The sequence below is a fragment of the Sinocyclocheilus rhinocerous genome, unplaced genomic scaffold, assembly GCF_001515625.1.
Source record: "Sinocyclocheilus rhinocerous isolate Xijiao unplaced genomic scaffold, SAMN03320098_v1.1 scaffold1115, whole genome shotgun sequence".
In the NCBI taxonomy this organism is placed as follows: domain Eukaryota; kingdom Metazoa; phylum Chordata; class Actinopteri; order Cypriniformes; family Cyprinidae; genus Sinocyclocheilus; species Sinocyclocheilus rhinocerous.
This window is the reverse complement of record NW_015658514.1, coordinates 243502-256126: the sequence shown is the minus strand read 5'-3', so window position 1 is coordinate 256126 and position 12625 is coordinate 243502. Positions and strand designations below refer to the sequence as shown.

General features: G+C 36.4%; 1 protein-coding gene across 1 annotated transcript in view; it reads right to left on the bottom strand.

Moving 5' to 3' along the window:
• Nucleotides 1-8322, bottom strand: part of LOC107722367 (rhophilin-2-like) — a 27883-nt gene extending 19561 nt beyond the window's left edge. The window contains exons 1-2 of the mRNA XM_016530696.1: nt 8095-8322; nt 3765-3880 (exon numbers count right to left, since the gene is read on the bottom strand). Of these exons, the coding sequence (XP_016386182.1) occupies nt 3765-3880; nt 8095-8163 (185 nt within the window). The 5' untranslated portion in view covers nt 8164-8322. The remainder of the gene's footprint in view (nt 1-3764; nt 3881-8094) is intronic.
• Between the last annotated feature and the right edge of the window lie 4303 nt (nt 8323-12625).

Genomic DNA, 12625 nt, shown 5'->3' with positions numbered 1-12625 from the left:
TAATAAAAGCAGACGACTTCCTTACAATTGATCTTTTATGTGGCTATCCTTTCTCCCATGAACCACAAACCTCGGAGACCCATGAATGAGGGAACATTCCAGATCAACTCTGAAGATAGAGCAGCTATGAATGGAAGGTAAAGAGATTGAGCAAGCATCCACCCCCATCCCATCCCATTATTAATGAGCTCAGGTAGCCAAAAACACTAATGAAGGGCTATAAAACGGACTCATGTATATCATTACAATACATACCAGGCCTACTTTAGCTCTGAATCACACATTAAACACAGAGGCATTTAGAGTGTTTGACTGAACTATCGGCAGAGAGATCCTCAGGCAGCGTTTGCGTGTACGTGTGAGAGACGCACTGCCGTGCCTCTCAAACAGCCTAATTTTAACTGCTTCTGCTGACATGTTTTTAAGAGAGTCTGCGTACGTGTCTGTGTGGACGAGTTAAGCAGGCTGACAGAAGGCCTCAGGGCCATTTGCAAACACATCACAGCACTGCAATGACCTCACTGGTGTACCTGTCATCTGCTGACTAGCGGGAATTTCATTCCATATAGAAACATTCCTTTGTAATTAAAATCACCAAACCCTTGTATCTGCTTGGATCCAAGTTTCAAGTTTCAGCCAACTCACAATATCCATCCAAACTGCAGCCAATGCCAGATGACAATGACTCGACAAACACAGGCTATAGCCCAAACATATCATTAACCCATAGAGGGGAAAAGAAAGGAGACTCATTTAGGGTTTCTTATTGAAAAGAGCTTGTCCAAACTTTATTGTTCCAATAAGATTTAAAGGCACTTTGACGTCAACGCCAATCAAATGCTTCGCTCCGAGGACCAACCCAGCAGGTGTGTCCTTCAAAACCATGGAGACAACAGACACACTTAACGTCCCCATGGAGACCGGGTTGTACAATGTTACAGCGTGTGCTCGTCGTAAAGGAAAAAACATTGGCAGCTTTTGAGAGAGGTAATATATAAGCTGGAGTTTTCACAACAAGATGCAACAGCAGTTCTGTAAACTTCACAAATACCTGTCCTTTCTGAATGTCTGCACTGGTATGAATGTGGGTGTTTGCTGATTAGATGTCAATGTTTCCTGTCAGCTTATGTTTCATTTATATAAATGCTTCCTTGAACAGAGCTGATACAAATCTGGCAGAGAGTCTGGTAGCACTGGTCAGTTACAAATCAGGCAAATTATGTCCTACAATCCAAAGTACAATCAGAGCTTCCTTGTCCTTTAAAACAGAACATTACATTTTCTTCACATAATTTGCATTAACATTTAACCAGGGATAAACTGAAATTTTAGCATCTGAAAGAGAAATTAGGACAAAATTTGTTCAAACAAAATACTGTTCAAACATTTGAGATCACAGGTCAATAAGATTAAAGAACTTAATTTTAGTCAGCAAGGACACACTAAATTGTAACTGCAAAGACTTTTACTACCATGCCATGTATTTATTTTTATTCATTGTTTTTTATATATATATATATATATATATATATATATTTAAATAAATGATGTTCTTTTGTTAGTCGCCTAACGCATTCCATTCTTGGATCAAGATATAATTGGTCTAAATTTGGCTTTGCTCTTAGTGTCCTTTAACAGAATTTGTGGAGACAGAAATTCAGGAGAAATGAAGCACGCAGACGTTTCTGTGACCCAATCTTACAGATTAGATGTGACTCGAATGTCAAAAAACTTCACTGTAAAAAAAATTCTGTAGTTTTTACAAAATAATTTTGGCAGCTGTGGTTGCCAGAATAATTTTGTAAAAAATACAGAAAAACTGTAAACACATTTACGGTATAAAAATAAATTTTACAGTATAAAATTGTAATTTACAAACAAGAAAATTTGAATGTAAACCAGTAAATTCAACAATGCACACTGCTATTAAAATCTGTTTTGTACCTTTAACATACTGACAACCACCATAATAATGCAGGTGGTAAAAGAGAAAGCCACATGAAGAATCAAAGCTCATCACAAGTAGCTTCGCCACAAGCAGAAGTATATACTAATATATAGAAGGTGCACAGAGTCATTCATGGAAACACAAAACACCATCATGGTAACACACATGATACTTAAATAATGCATTAAACTTTCATTAAACAACAGAAGATGTAACATAAAGCCCAAATATACATAACTAATAACAAAAACTATTTAAAATAACATGATTATTTAAACAAAATACTTTCAAATGTGGAGTGTCATGCAGGGAATTCTGGGAATATCAGTTTACAGTTTTTGACTGTAAATTATACATTGATTTGTTATTTTTACTTCTAAAAACTGTAAAATTAACAGCATTTTACTGTAAAATTACATGAAATGTCTGGTTAGATATTTTACATTTTTTCCCTGTATATAGTACGGGAACTTACTGTTAGCCTATTAACAGTTTTTTTTCCGTAGCGTTTTTACAAAATTGTACAGTTAAAATTACACTTATTTTTTACAGTGTATGTATCACGGTTTTTAATAAATATTAAGCAGCACAACTGTTTTCAACACTGATAATAAGAAATGTGTCTTGTACACCAAATCAGCTTATTAGAATTTCTAAATAATAATGTGACACTGAAGAATGGAGTAATGGCTGCTGATAATTCAGCTTTGTCATCACAGAAGTAAATTACATAAAAACATTATAAAAACATTTTAAATTTTAACAGTATTTTACAATATTACAGGTTTTATTATATTTATGATAAAATAAATGCAGTCTTTGTGAGCATAAGACAACATGCAGCATGTTTATGGACTGATATATCATTATTAACAACAATTAAAATTTCTAATTCAAAATGATTCATTTTAGAAAAGCATTTAACATTCTGTAAATAAAATGTATACGTTTTGACGTTTAATTTGTATGAAACTCTTCTTCCCCTTGACGTGCTACAGGACACCAGAAAGGTGACACTAAAAAAAATATTTGCATTATACTTTGCATGTTTTTTAGTCAGACACAGTTTTCCTCTCTCGTCTGGATCAGCTATAGTAGCATGCATGACTGACCGGCGGTTACCATTCAAATCAGTGCCAGCACTTCACAGTTGACAGCTGGCTGATAGAATGTTCGAAAACTGCTTGCATGCTAAATGTTTCTAAGCAAAGCAAGTTTATATTTGAGTTTAAGATGGTTACAGGTTTCAATGTCCTAGCAAGGACTCTATGAGCTTCACAGGTATGAGGTCTGAAAAGTGAAAATCTCATATAGCATTCCCAGTCTCTTTAGTCATCAGCTTTTAACAAAGCCACAATGTTACTCTGTCTATCAACAACTCCAAATCTAAAGGTAAAAATGCACACCTGACTGCCAGACCAGAGTGCAGACGAACTCCAAACATTTGCCTCTGCACACATACACACAGAGAAATAATTTGATGACAGGTTAGCAGCAAGACGTCTGACTGAAACCTAACCGCACAAAGAGCAGAGGATTCCTCTAAAACAGGGCAGTGATTCACCCGACACAGCCAGTGCTCTGTGCTCCAGTGCCAGACACTTTAAGACAGATGCTGTTATGTAACCAAAGAAAAACTATCAATGAAAGACTATGGTACCTTCTTTAAAAAAAACTTGGTTGGGTTTTTTAGGGAAAGAGTTCCTGCATATGTGTGCATATCCACGCATGTGCCGTAGGCGAACATGCAAGGTAAGGGTGATGAATGAGCATTTGCCCTCATGTTTGTTTCCACACATAAGAGTGCTTGACTTACTTGAGAAGGTTTTCCGCTCCAGCTCTCATCCTCATCTGCTTGATGATTTGCTGGTTGAGAAGCACTCTTTTATTCTGCAGCTTACTGCGGCCTGTCTGAGCAAATGGATTACATCCCTGTCAGAGAAAGAGAAGGAGAAAGAGATCAACAACAGTTCACATGGTTCTTGTGGCAAGGGCTCCTCATTGACAGCTAATCTAAAATGAATTTACTGCCTGTTGTGTACATTCTTATAAAGCATTACATTGTGCCTATAAATGATAAGCACACAAGCACATGCCAGCCAACACATACACCTTGTAATGTTTTTAAGGTGTGGCATACCCAGTACATGACGTAACGAGATCAATTTCCCACCACGGCACACCTATAGAGAATATCCGTCATAAATCTGATAGCTGAGGGAGGAGGTCTGATTTATAGGAGGCTGGTATCAATCTAGATGGTTAAAATAGCAAACCTCTTACTGCTCTAATCTTGACAAACATTCCATAAGATCCTACAGTGAAAACGTACTGTCTACTTCTGAAAGCAGGTCCACTTGCTATGACATAATAATTCTTCTAATGTCTTTCTTTAGTTATCAAAAACTGATTGTTTGATTCATAACTCTTGCTTGTGTGAACAGCAGATGTCAAACAGCAGGAAAGTCAAACTGTCAATTTTATGGTAATTTTAATTTACTGTTTAATGTGTAAAAGTAGATACTCACATTCACACAGTTAATGTTTTGGACTGACAAGTATTAAATGTGTGGTCACATTTTTCACAAATTGCACGTTTGAAATCCAGTGGTCTCAAAAGGAATCTGTGCGATCTGGAATTTCATTCAAACTCGAAAAAGTTTGCAATGGGTTTGAGTTGCTCAACTAATTTCCCACATTGGCCAACAAAAAGCTACTTGGTTTGAAAGCAACCCGTGTGTCAATGGTGCTTCGTGCATCGCTACACTATTAAAAATTGACTTTTTTTTAATCATGAAATTAGCCCAAATATGATTGCACTAACAGGTGTGATGTTCATACAACAGCTTACAGTGGCAGTTCAAATACACTCTGTATGCACACATGACAGAAAGTCAATCCTATTTTGTATCGAAATTTTCAGATGACACACAGCTCATATCTCCCTCTCTATCTACCAAAACCCCATGTGAAAAAAACCCCAGCACACTTGAGACACGAACATGTGCAGTGCAGAGTTCCTCTCGTATTGTATGACATGATGACAGACCACTAGCTGCCCAGTGTGGTTTTGTTCTCACGATACAGCTTGACTGAAAATGCCAACTCAATTATATTATTTGGTTGTCACTTTTGTTAACAACCGGATTGAGTGTGAAAGTAGCAATCTGAAACAAAATGAAAACCATAGTCTGCTGCGGTGTAAACATGGGCTGTCTCAATACATGCAATAGTGGTTGTCAAAGGGACCCAGCTACACATTCTAGAACACTGACCAGGGCGATGTTTAGCCGAGCAGAACCAAAGAGCTGCCAGTGCAACTGCGTTCCACAGTCACAATCACACAATTACCCCTCAACTAACAATGCAAACAGAGCAGAAACAAGGTCCTAATCAAACCAGGGCACAAATGAGACAGAAAACAGGGCCTCAACTAAGTTGTATAAGTGTTCAACATTATGCAACTATTATATATGGCAGTTGTCTGAACAAATATGCGATCACAGCAACAAATGTTCATTTCTATTTTCAGCTATAGGACATCCTTTAAATGTGCCAATGATTAACTGCTCTGCTTCTGCATTGGGGTAACAAAGTTGGGCTTCAGTAAACACCCATTAAAGAGTTATGCAACAGAAAGTGTATTACATTCTGATCAATGATTCATTTTTGTTTAGACACACGCTTTCCTTCTTACTCATGGATTGTTGGGTGCTGTTTGATCACTTTACTCATTCTGCGTAATGCTGCACAGAAGCCATGTTATACTAATCGTAAAGCTCTGAACAGCTTCTCATGCCTGTGCCGGGACATGAAATTGGAGCATCTGTGTTTCATTAATGTTTGTGGTTTGGCTATGCACTTTCACTGGGCAGATGCAACATTAATAGGAGGAAAACTGGAAAAACATGCTGAATCTGCGATTCAGTTTCTCCAAGCCCCATAGCCCAAGCAGGATCAGCTCAGGCAGAACTGGACCAAAACCACATCACCACTCTGAACCAGCCCCCACCTGGTAACCGGCCTGAAACCTTCTCGCTGCAAATGGCGACCACACTCATTTTCAAAGAATTAATGTAACAAATGAAAAGGAGACACAGGAAATGTTCTGAACAAACACAACTACTTCCAGCAGCAGAAGTAAAAAAAAAATCCTCTAAAATCCAGCCATCCATGCAGTAGCATAACCATATTTGCCCACATTAACTCAGAAAACCCAGTCTGTGGTTCATTTTTCTGTTTCACTCTATGTTTCATGTGAAGGGGACTTCAGAAAAACATTTCAAGAGAAACTGTAGAAACTGATCACTGTACTGGTCCAGTTTGACATCAAACAAGAATAAGAATAAGAAGCCCTGAACAAAAAGCCCGATAGATACTCTTGACACAAAGAGAGGTGAGCTCAACAAAGACAATGGGCCTCTTCAGCTGCCATTCACACTGACAAAAAAAAAACCTGAGGATAAAAGATCCAGGATAAATGCCATTAACCTGCCACTGGTTACTCTTCCAAAGTCCAAAGTAAACACATACATGCACACACTTCAGTCAATTTCAGGCACACACTTCAGGGCAGACAAAAAACATTTGGTTCATTTTTCTGTTTCACTCTATGTTTCATGTGAAGGGGACTTCAGAAAAACATTTCAAGAGAAACTGTAGAAACTGATCACTGTACTGGTCCAGTTTGACATCAAACAAGAATAAGAATAAGAAGCCCTGAACAAAAAGCCCGATAGATACTCTTGACACAAAGAGAGGTGAGCTCAACAAAGACAATGGGCCTCTTCAGCTGACATTCACACTGACAAAAAAAAAAACCTGAGGATAAAAGATCCAGGATAAATGCCATTAACCTGCCACTAGTTACTCTTCCAAAGTCCAAAGTAAACACATACATGCACACACTTCAGTCAATTTCAGGCACACACTTCAGGGCAGACAGTACAAAAACATTTATTTGCAAACACACTGAGCCAGCTTCACCATGACCACTGCAGAATCTGAATATAATGAAATCAGTTTTCAAAATGTAAGATAAGCAAATGCCAGAAAACAACTCTTTGAGTAAGGTACACAATTCTCTACAAATAATTCACCGTATTAACCACAGTTTCCACCAAAACACAATAGTTGTTCAGCAAAAGATAGCAATGTAATAATTATTGCAAATATAGCAGGTTTTCCTAAAATTGTAATGAGTATGAATGTACTATAATGTGTTCAGGTGTGTGTTCCTCCTACCCCGTACCAGTCCAGCAGTCTGTGCTTTTGTTTATTGTCATTTTTAATTCAGTTATTTTAACTACTGTCAAACGGTAAGCAATCGGTTTAAGTTTAAGCCCTTTTTGCACATAGTCTACATGTAAATACATTCACTACATTTGTTTACATTGACTTCAAATTGCACTGCATTATTTGGAGGACAACACTGACTGGGCAGGATGTGGAATAACAAATTTGTAAATAATCGATTACAATTATATTTTAATTTTAAATTATTATTGTTTTAATAATTAATAACTGTTGGATTTATCGTCCAATTAATCAAATAAATGATCGACAGATTAATCTATTATTAAAATAATAATTAGTTGCAATTCTACTTTTAATCACTAATTATTAAAGTTGTGAGTGTATTAACAATACCTGGAGTCATTTTTGTCGGAAACTAGGGTCATGATATTTTTGTAGCTAAGGAACGTTGATATAAAAATATTAAGTAAATGTTAAGAAGCCAAACGAAGATGGTTTAACAGGGTGAATAAAATACAAAAACCATGGGGAAACTGAACTTTTAAAAACGAGAAAGTCTAAACTCTTTCGCTTGGCATTGTTTGTGGGCATCAGAGCTCGCCAGCGTCCACATGCCCCGCAGATGTGTGCTCATCTCCAACAGATCCTATTACAAACACCTAATGAAGGAGTGAGGCTGGATGTCTCGTCCTTCACTTGTTATCAACACTTTATGTCTTAAAATTCGTGAAAGAACATGGAAATTAGTCACGTATCTTTTCAATACAACGCTAGCAAAACAGCAGTGATGTATCCATCTAGACGGCGACCAATAAAAAGTCCCGATGAACTTTTCATCACCTCCCGAAACATCGAGAAAAACGGAAATGAAACTCCTGAGTCGCTCTGACCTTTTTGAAGTAACCACTCTCCACCGGTCCGTTGGTCTTGCAACCATTGGGAATAAGAGTGTCCGTCATTTCTGAACTCTCAACCGATTGCCTTGATGAAATTCAGAAAGCAGAAGTCGTTCCTGCAGCTCAACAGGTGTGTGTCTCTAAGGAACTCAAGTCTCAGATGTCTGTTGATGATCCACTGTTGTACACACTCTCCTAATCACTTTCGGCATTCGCTATTTGCGCTGCGCTTCCCTGCTCGCCCCGCCCCGCTCTGGGCGCGTCACAGCAGTGGGCGGAGTCTGTCTGATCTTACCTGCGCAGTTGCCACGCCCCCGATTCGACTTGCTTTTAAAGGCTCAACTTCAACGTTATTTTTAGCTCAGATATTGGTAACTGTTTACTAGACGGATAGTTTTCAAATTACAGACCCACACGAATTTTTGATTTGTCAGATATGATTGTAGTAAAAAATAAACAAACAAATATATAAAATTTGCTTCTGCAATGAGACATTATGCAAATACACTGAATCTATGTATCTGTACATAGATTATTTTATACATATTCTGACTCTTTTGCCTGTTGTAAACATACGTTATTTGTATTGTTACTACACACACACACACACACACACAATGATAATACTTATTTTATTTTATTTTATTTTATTTTATTTTATTATCTGTGTCTTATTGTTTTTATATTTGATTCCGGTTGTGTATTTAAGCAATAATATAAGGTGAAAGCGCCCTCTTGTGTTTTGATTCTAGATGCTGAATGCACTGAAACGTGTTGTTCACGTTTGGCCTAAATTATACCTGCCACTGGAAGCAGATTTATGGAATAGTTTCAGTGTGCCAGACACTCTCTAACACAAACAAACATAGTCTTGTGTGTTTGGGACATCTTTGCAAATACTTTTGAGCTTTGAGGAAACAAGGTCTGAAGTCATTTTGCCATTTCATTTTTTTTTTCTTCAGCCTGGGATTATTACTTTTTCTAGGCTGTGCTCAGCTGTTACAAATCCTTGTGTGATTTTCTGTCTGATCCCACAGCCACTAATAATGTCTGGGGGGTTATTTTTGTTCTTGCTCTTTCAGCCTGGAGAAGAAGTGAAATCTCTCATAACATACTGACACAACACACAGCAAACACACTCAAGAGTTCATGTTAGCAATGTTGCCTTGTTTGCCAACTGGATCAATGCTGTCAGACAGCATGTTAACACTGGGGCCAGAGATTTGGGGTCAAAGCTGCTGTAACTGGTCTCACACAACACTGTCCCACATATGAATCTTGTTTACTCTTATTTACTGAGCCCTGACAGACAGGTTATCTCATACTGAGTGTAGACTGTTTGTGTTTCTTCTAGAACTGTTGTCCCCAAAAGTTACAAAAACCTCTTCAGAGGTGTCATGCCCATTTAAACCAAGGGGGCACTATTTCAAATTTTTGTGTGAAATGCATTTTGAAAGCACTTCCAAAAAATATAGGTGCAGTGTTGGGTGTAATTAGTTACTAAGTAATTAGTTACTGTAATTAAATTACTTTTCCCTTGAAAAAGTAAAGTAAGGGATTACTCTTGATATTGGCTGTTTATTATTACTTAAAAAGCACATATTAATGTCTTATTCTGAAAGACCTTATTCTAAATCCTTAATCCTGCCCAATGCAAAAGTCATAGTTAATAGTTAGTTAATAGTGAGAATTGGACTCTAATCTAAAGTGTGACCAGAATAATTTATGTAGTTATCTATTATTTATTTGAATTAAAAGAACTGTTTCATGTCTATCCTTGTATCATTAACTTGTCAAGGCTGATATAGGATTTAGAAAGTATAGTAATAAGTAATTAAATACTTTTTGGAGAGAGTAATTTGTACAGTAATCGAATTACACCGTTGAAGATGTAATTAGTAACTAGTAATTAATTACTTTTTTAGAGTAACTTACCCAACACTGTATAGGTGTACATAATTCTTAATTTTATTTGCTTTTATGAATAATTTGCATAATTCACAAAATGAAATCAGCTGAAATACATTGCATTCCACCGTGTGATGCTCTACACCTCGCAATTTAAGCACATCATTGAATATCCTATTGATTACATGATCAATATTCAGGGCTCTTAGAAGGTGCTTAATGTGTCTAAAGTTCTTGAATTTGACTTTTTGCAAATTGTTTATCACTTTAATCTTTCGTTCAAAAAATTCTAACCATTCATTGAAGTAAAACAATAAAAAGTGGGTGTGAAATCTCATTATGAAGTAAAACATTTTCTCCCAGGGGACATGTGCCTTTATCTGTCAGTCTTAGGGTCAGAATGCCTCAAAAAGAAATATCATACAGCACCCCATTTTCAATTGTCTTACTTCAAATTCAATAATTCTATATATGAATTGATTAATTAATTTAACATGTTAATTCTTTTCTATATTTAGCCTATTCAAGACCTTCTCCAAACCGGGAGAATGCATAATTAGAATTAATAGTTTTGGAAAGTCCCTGAAAGCGATACAAGTTGAATTTAAACAGATCTGTTGAATCTGCCACAACCCACACCACAGGGCTTCTACAAAAAATAATGTCAGATACTACAAACTAAATTAAATCATTTAGGCAGGGCTTCTACAAATGAATGAGAGTTAGTACAAAAAGGTCATACAAAAAGTTTCTGTTGAATGCTTGCAAAATTGAGAGAAAATGAAATGTTTTTTTCTTCTTCTTTTATTTAATCTTTGAATAAAATTGTGTAAGATTGTATAAGATGTTATACAAGATGTATATGACCTCTTTGTATGTGCTTTTCTATGCACTAAATGTTCCTGGGCTTTATTAATGTTCTCATACTTAAAGTTGCAAGTGCGCAGCATTGCATTGAATTCCAATGTATTTGAACAGATTACATGACAAAAGTCTATACAAGATATAGCCTAAGTAAGTAATAGATAAGATCACTTATATAGATAAGAAATACATATATAGATAAGTAATGATATAATTTATTTTCACTGTGGCATGATTTCCATGATTTCACAATGAAAAGCAATTGCATGGGTGTATTGCATTTACATTTATTCATTTAGCAGACTATTTTATACAAAGCGACTTACAATTAAGAAATACAACAAGCAATTTATCATAAAGAGGCAAATGAACACAGTAAGTGCTCGTAATACAAAGTTTCAGGCATTGTTCAGATTAGTACAAGCTAGATGAGGGGATTTAAGGAAGGAGAAAGCAAAGTTTTTTTTTGTTTTTTTTGCATCTATCATTGTTCCTGTGATGAATGAATTCAACACGACATTAATTATTTTCCATAATACTCTGTCTGCATAATACTCTTTTTGATTACATTTCTTTTCTATTCTCTATCCTATGATTGTGCAGATATATACTCTCCAAAACTTTTACCCTCTCTGTTTCTCTCTGGTGGAATGAGCTGGCAGCCTCCACCCAAACCGCTGACACCATCACATCTTACAAGAAGCAAACACTTAACCACCCCACACTCTTAAACCAATGCACCCACCAAAATACTGTATTTTCAACACAGGAAAACCCCTGTATATGAGCTTAACAATTTATGATACCATTGTTTTGATTAAATGTAACATTGACAAACAGTTTTGGCCATTTCGATATGTTGGTATGCCCTGAAAAAGCTATTTCACCACAGAGCTCAGGTTTCCTTTACAGAGCACTTTGCTGCTCAGGAAGCCACATCAATAAAATACACTTCCTGTCAACACACTTTTTTTGTGTGCATTTTATATAACCATAAAGCAATAAAAATGGATAAAATTGAAAAATAATGTGTTTTTTGAACATTAAAGCATGTCAACATATTCTGTTACACCAAATACACAAAATAATGATCTTTAAAAAAGCATCATATGACCCCTTTAATAAAACACTGAAGAAACATAAACTACTAGATTCTGCAGCTTAATTTGAAATGTTGTTGTTCATATTTTTCTTACAGTAAAATCACTCAATCAAAATATCAAAATAGTGATAAATGGGATAGCCATGACTGGTTAATGACTGAAATGGCCTTAGTTATCACGGACTTCACCATGATCTTCATAGGCTTACATTCTCCACGCTGAGATCTATTACATGGCTGCTGGCAGTGTCAGCCTGAAAGAAGTTTTTTGTTACTTTAGACTCTGTATGTGACTTTGTATGTGTGTATCACATGGAACATTCCACTAAGTCCAGCTCCAGGCCTGCTGACAGTCAGATGTGCAGTTCTTTCCATTCTAATAAAGTACACCACTAGATGGAGCAAAAAGTGTACAAAAGACTCCAGAATCACAGGAACCAGCACTCAAGAATTCAAATGAACATTTCCAATTAAAATAACATTAATCAGGCATGCCTCCCCAGTAAAATAATAACAGCCCTCTACGAACACCTTGGCAATTGAATCGCCATTGGCTAGTCAATTTTTTTGTTTACTCGCCAGACTGATAAATATATACATACATATATACACGCACACACACACACACACACACACACACATACACACACA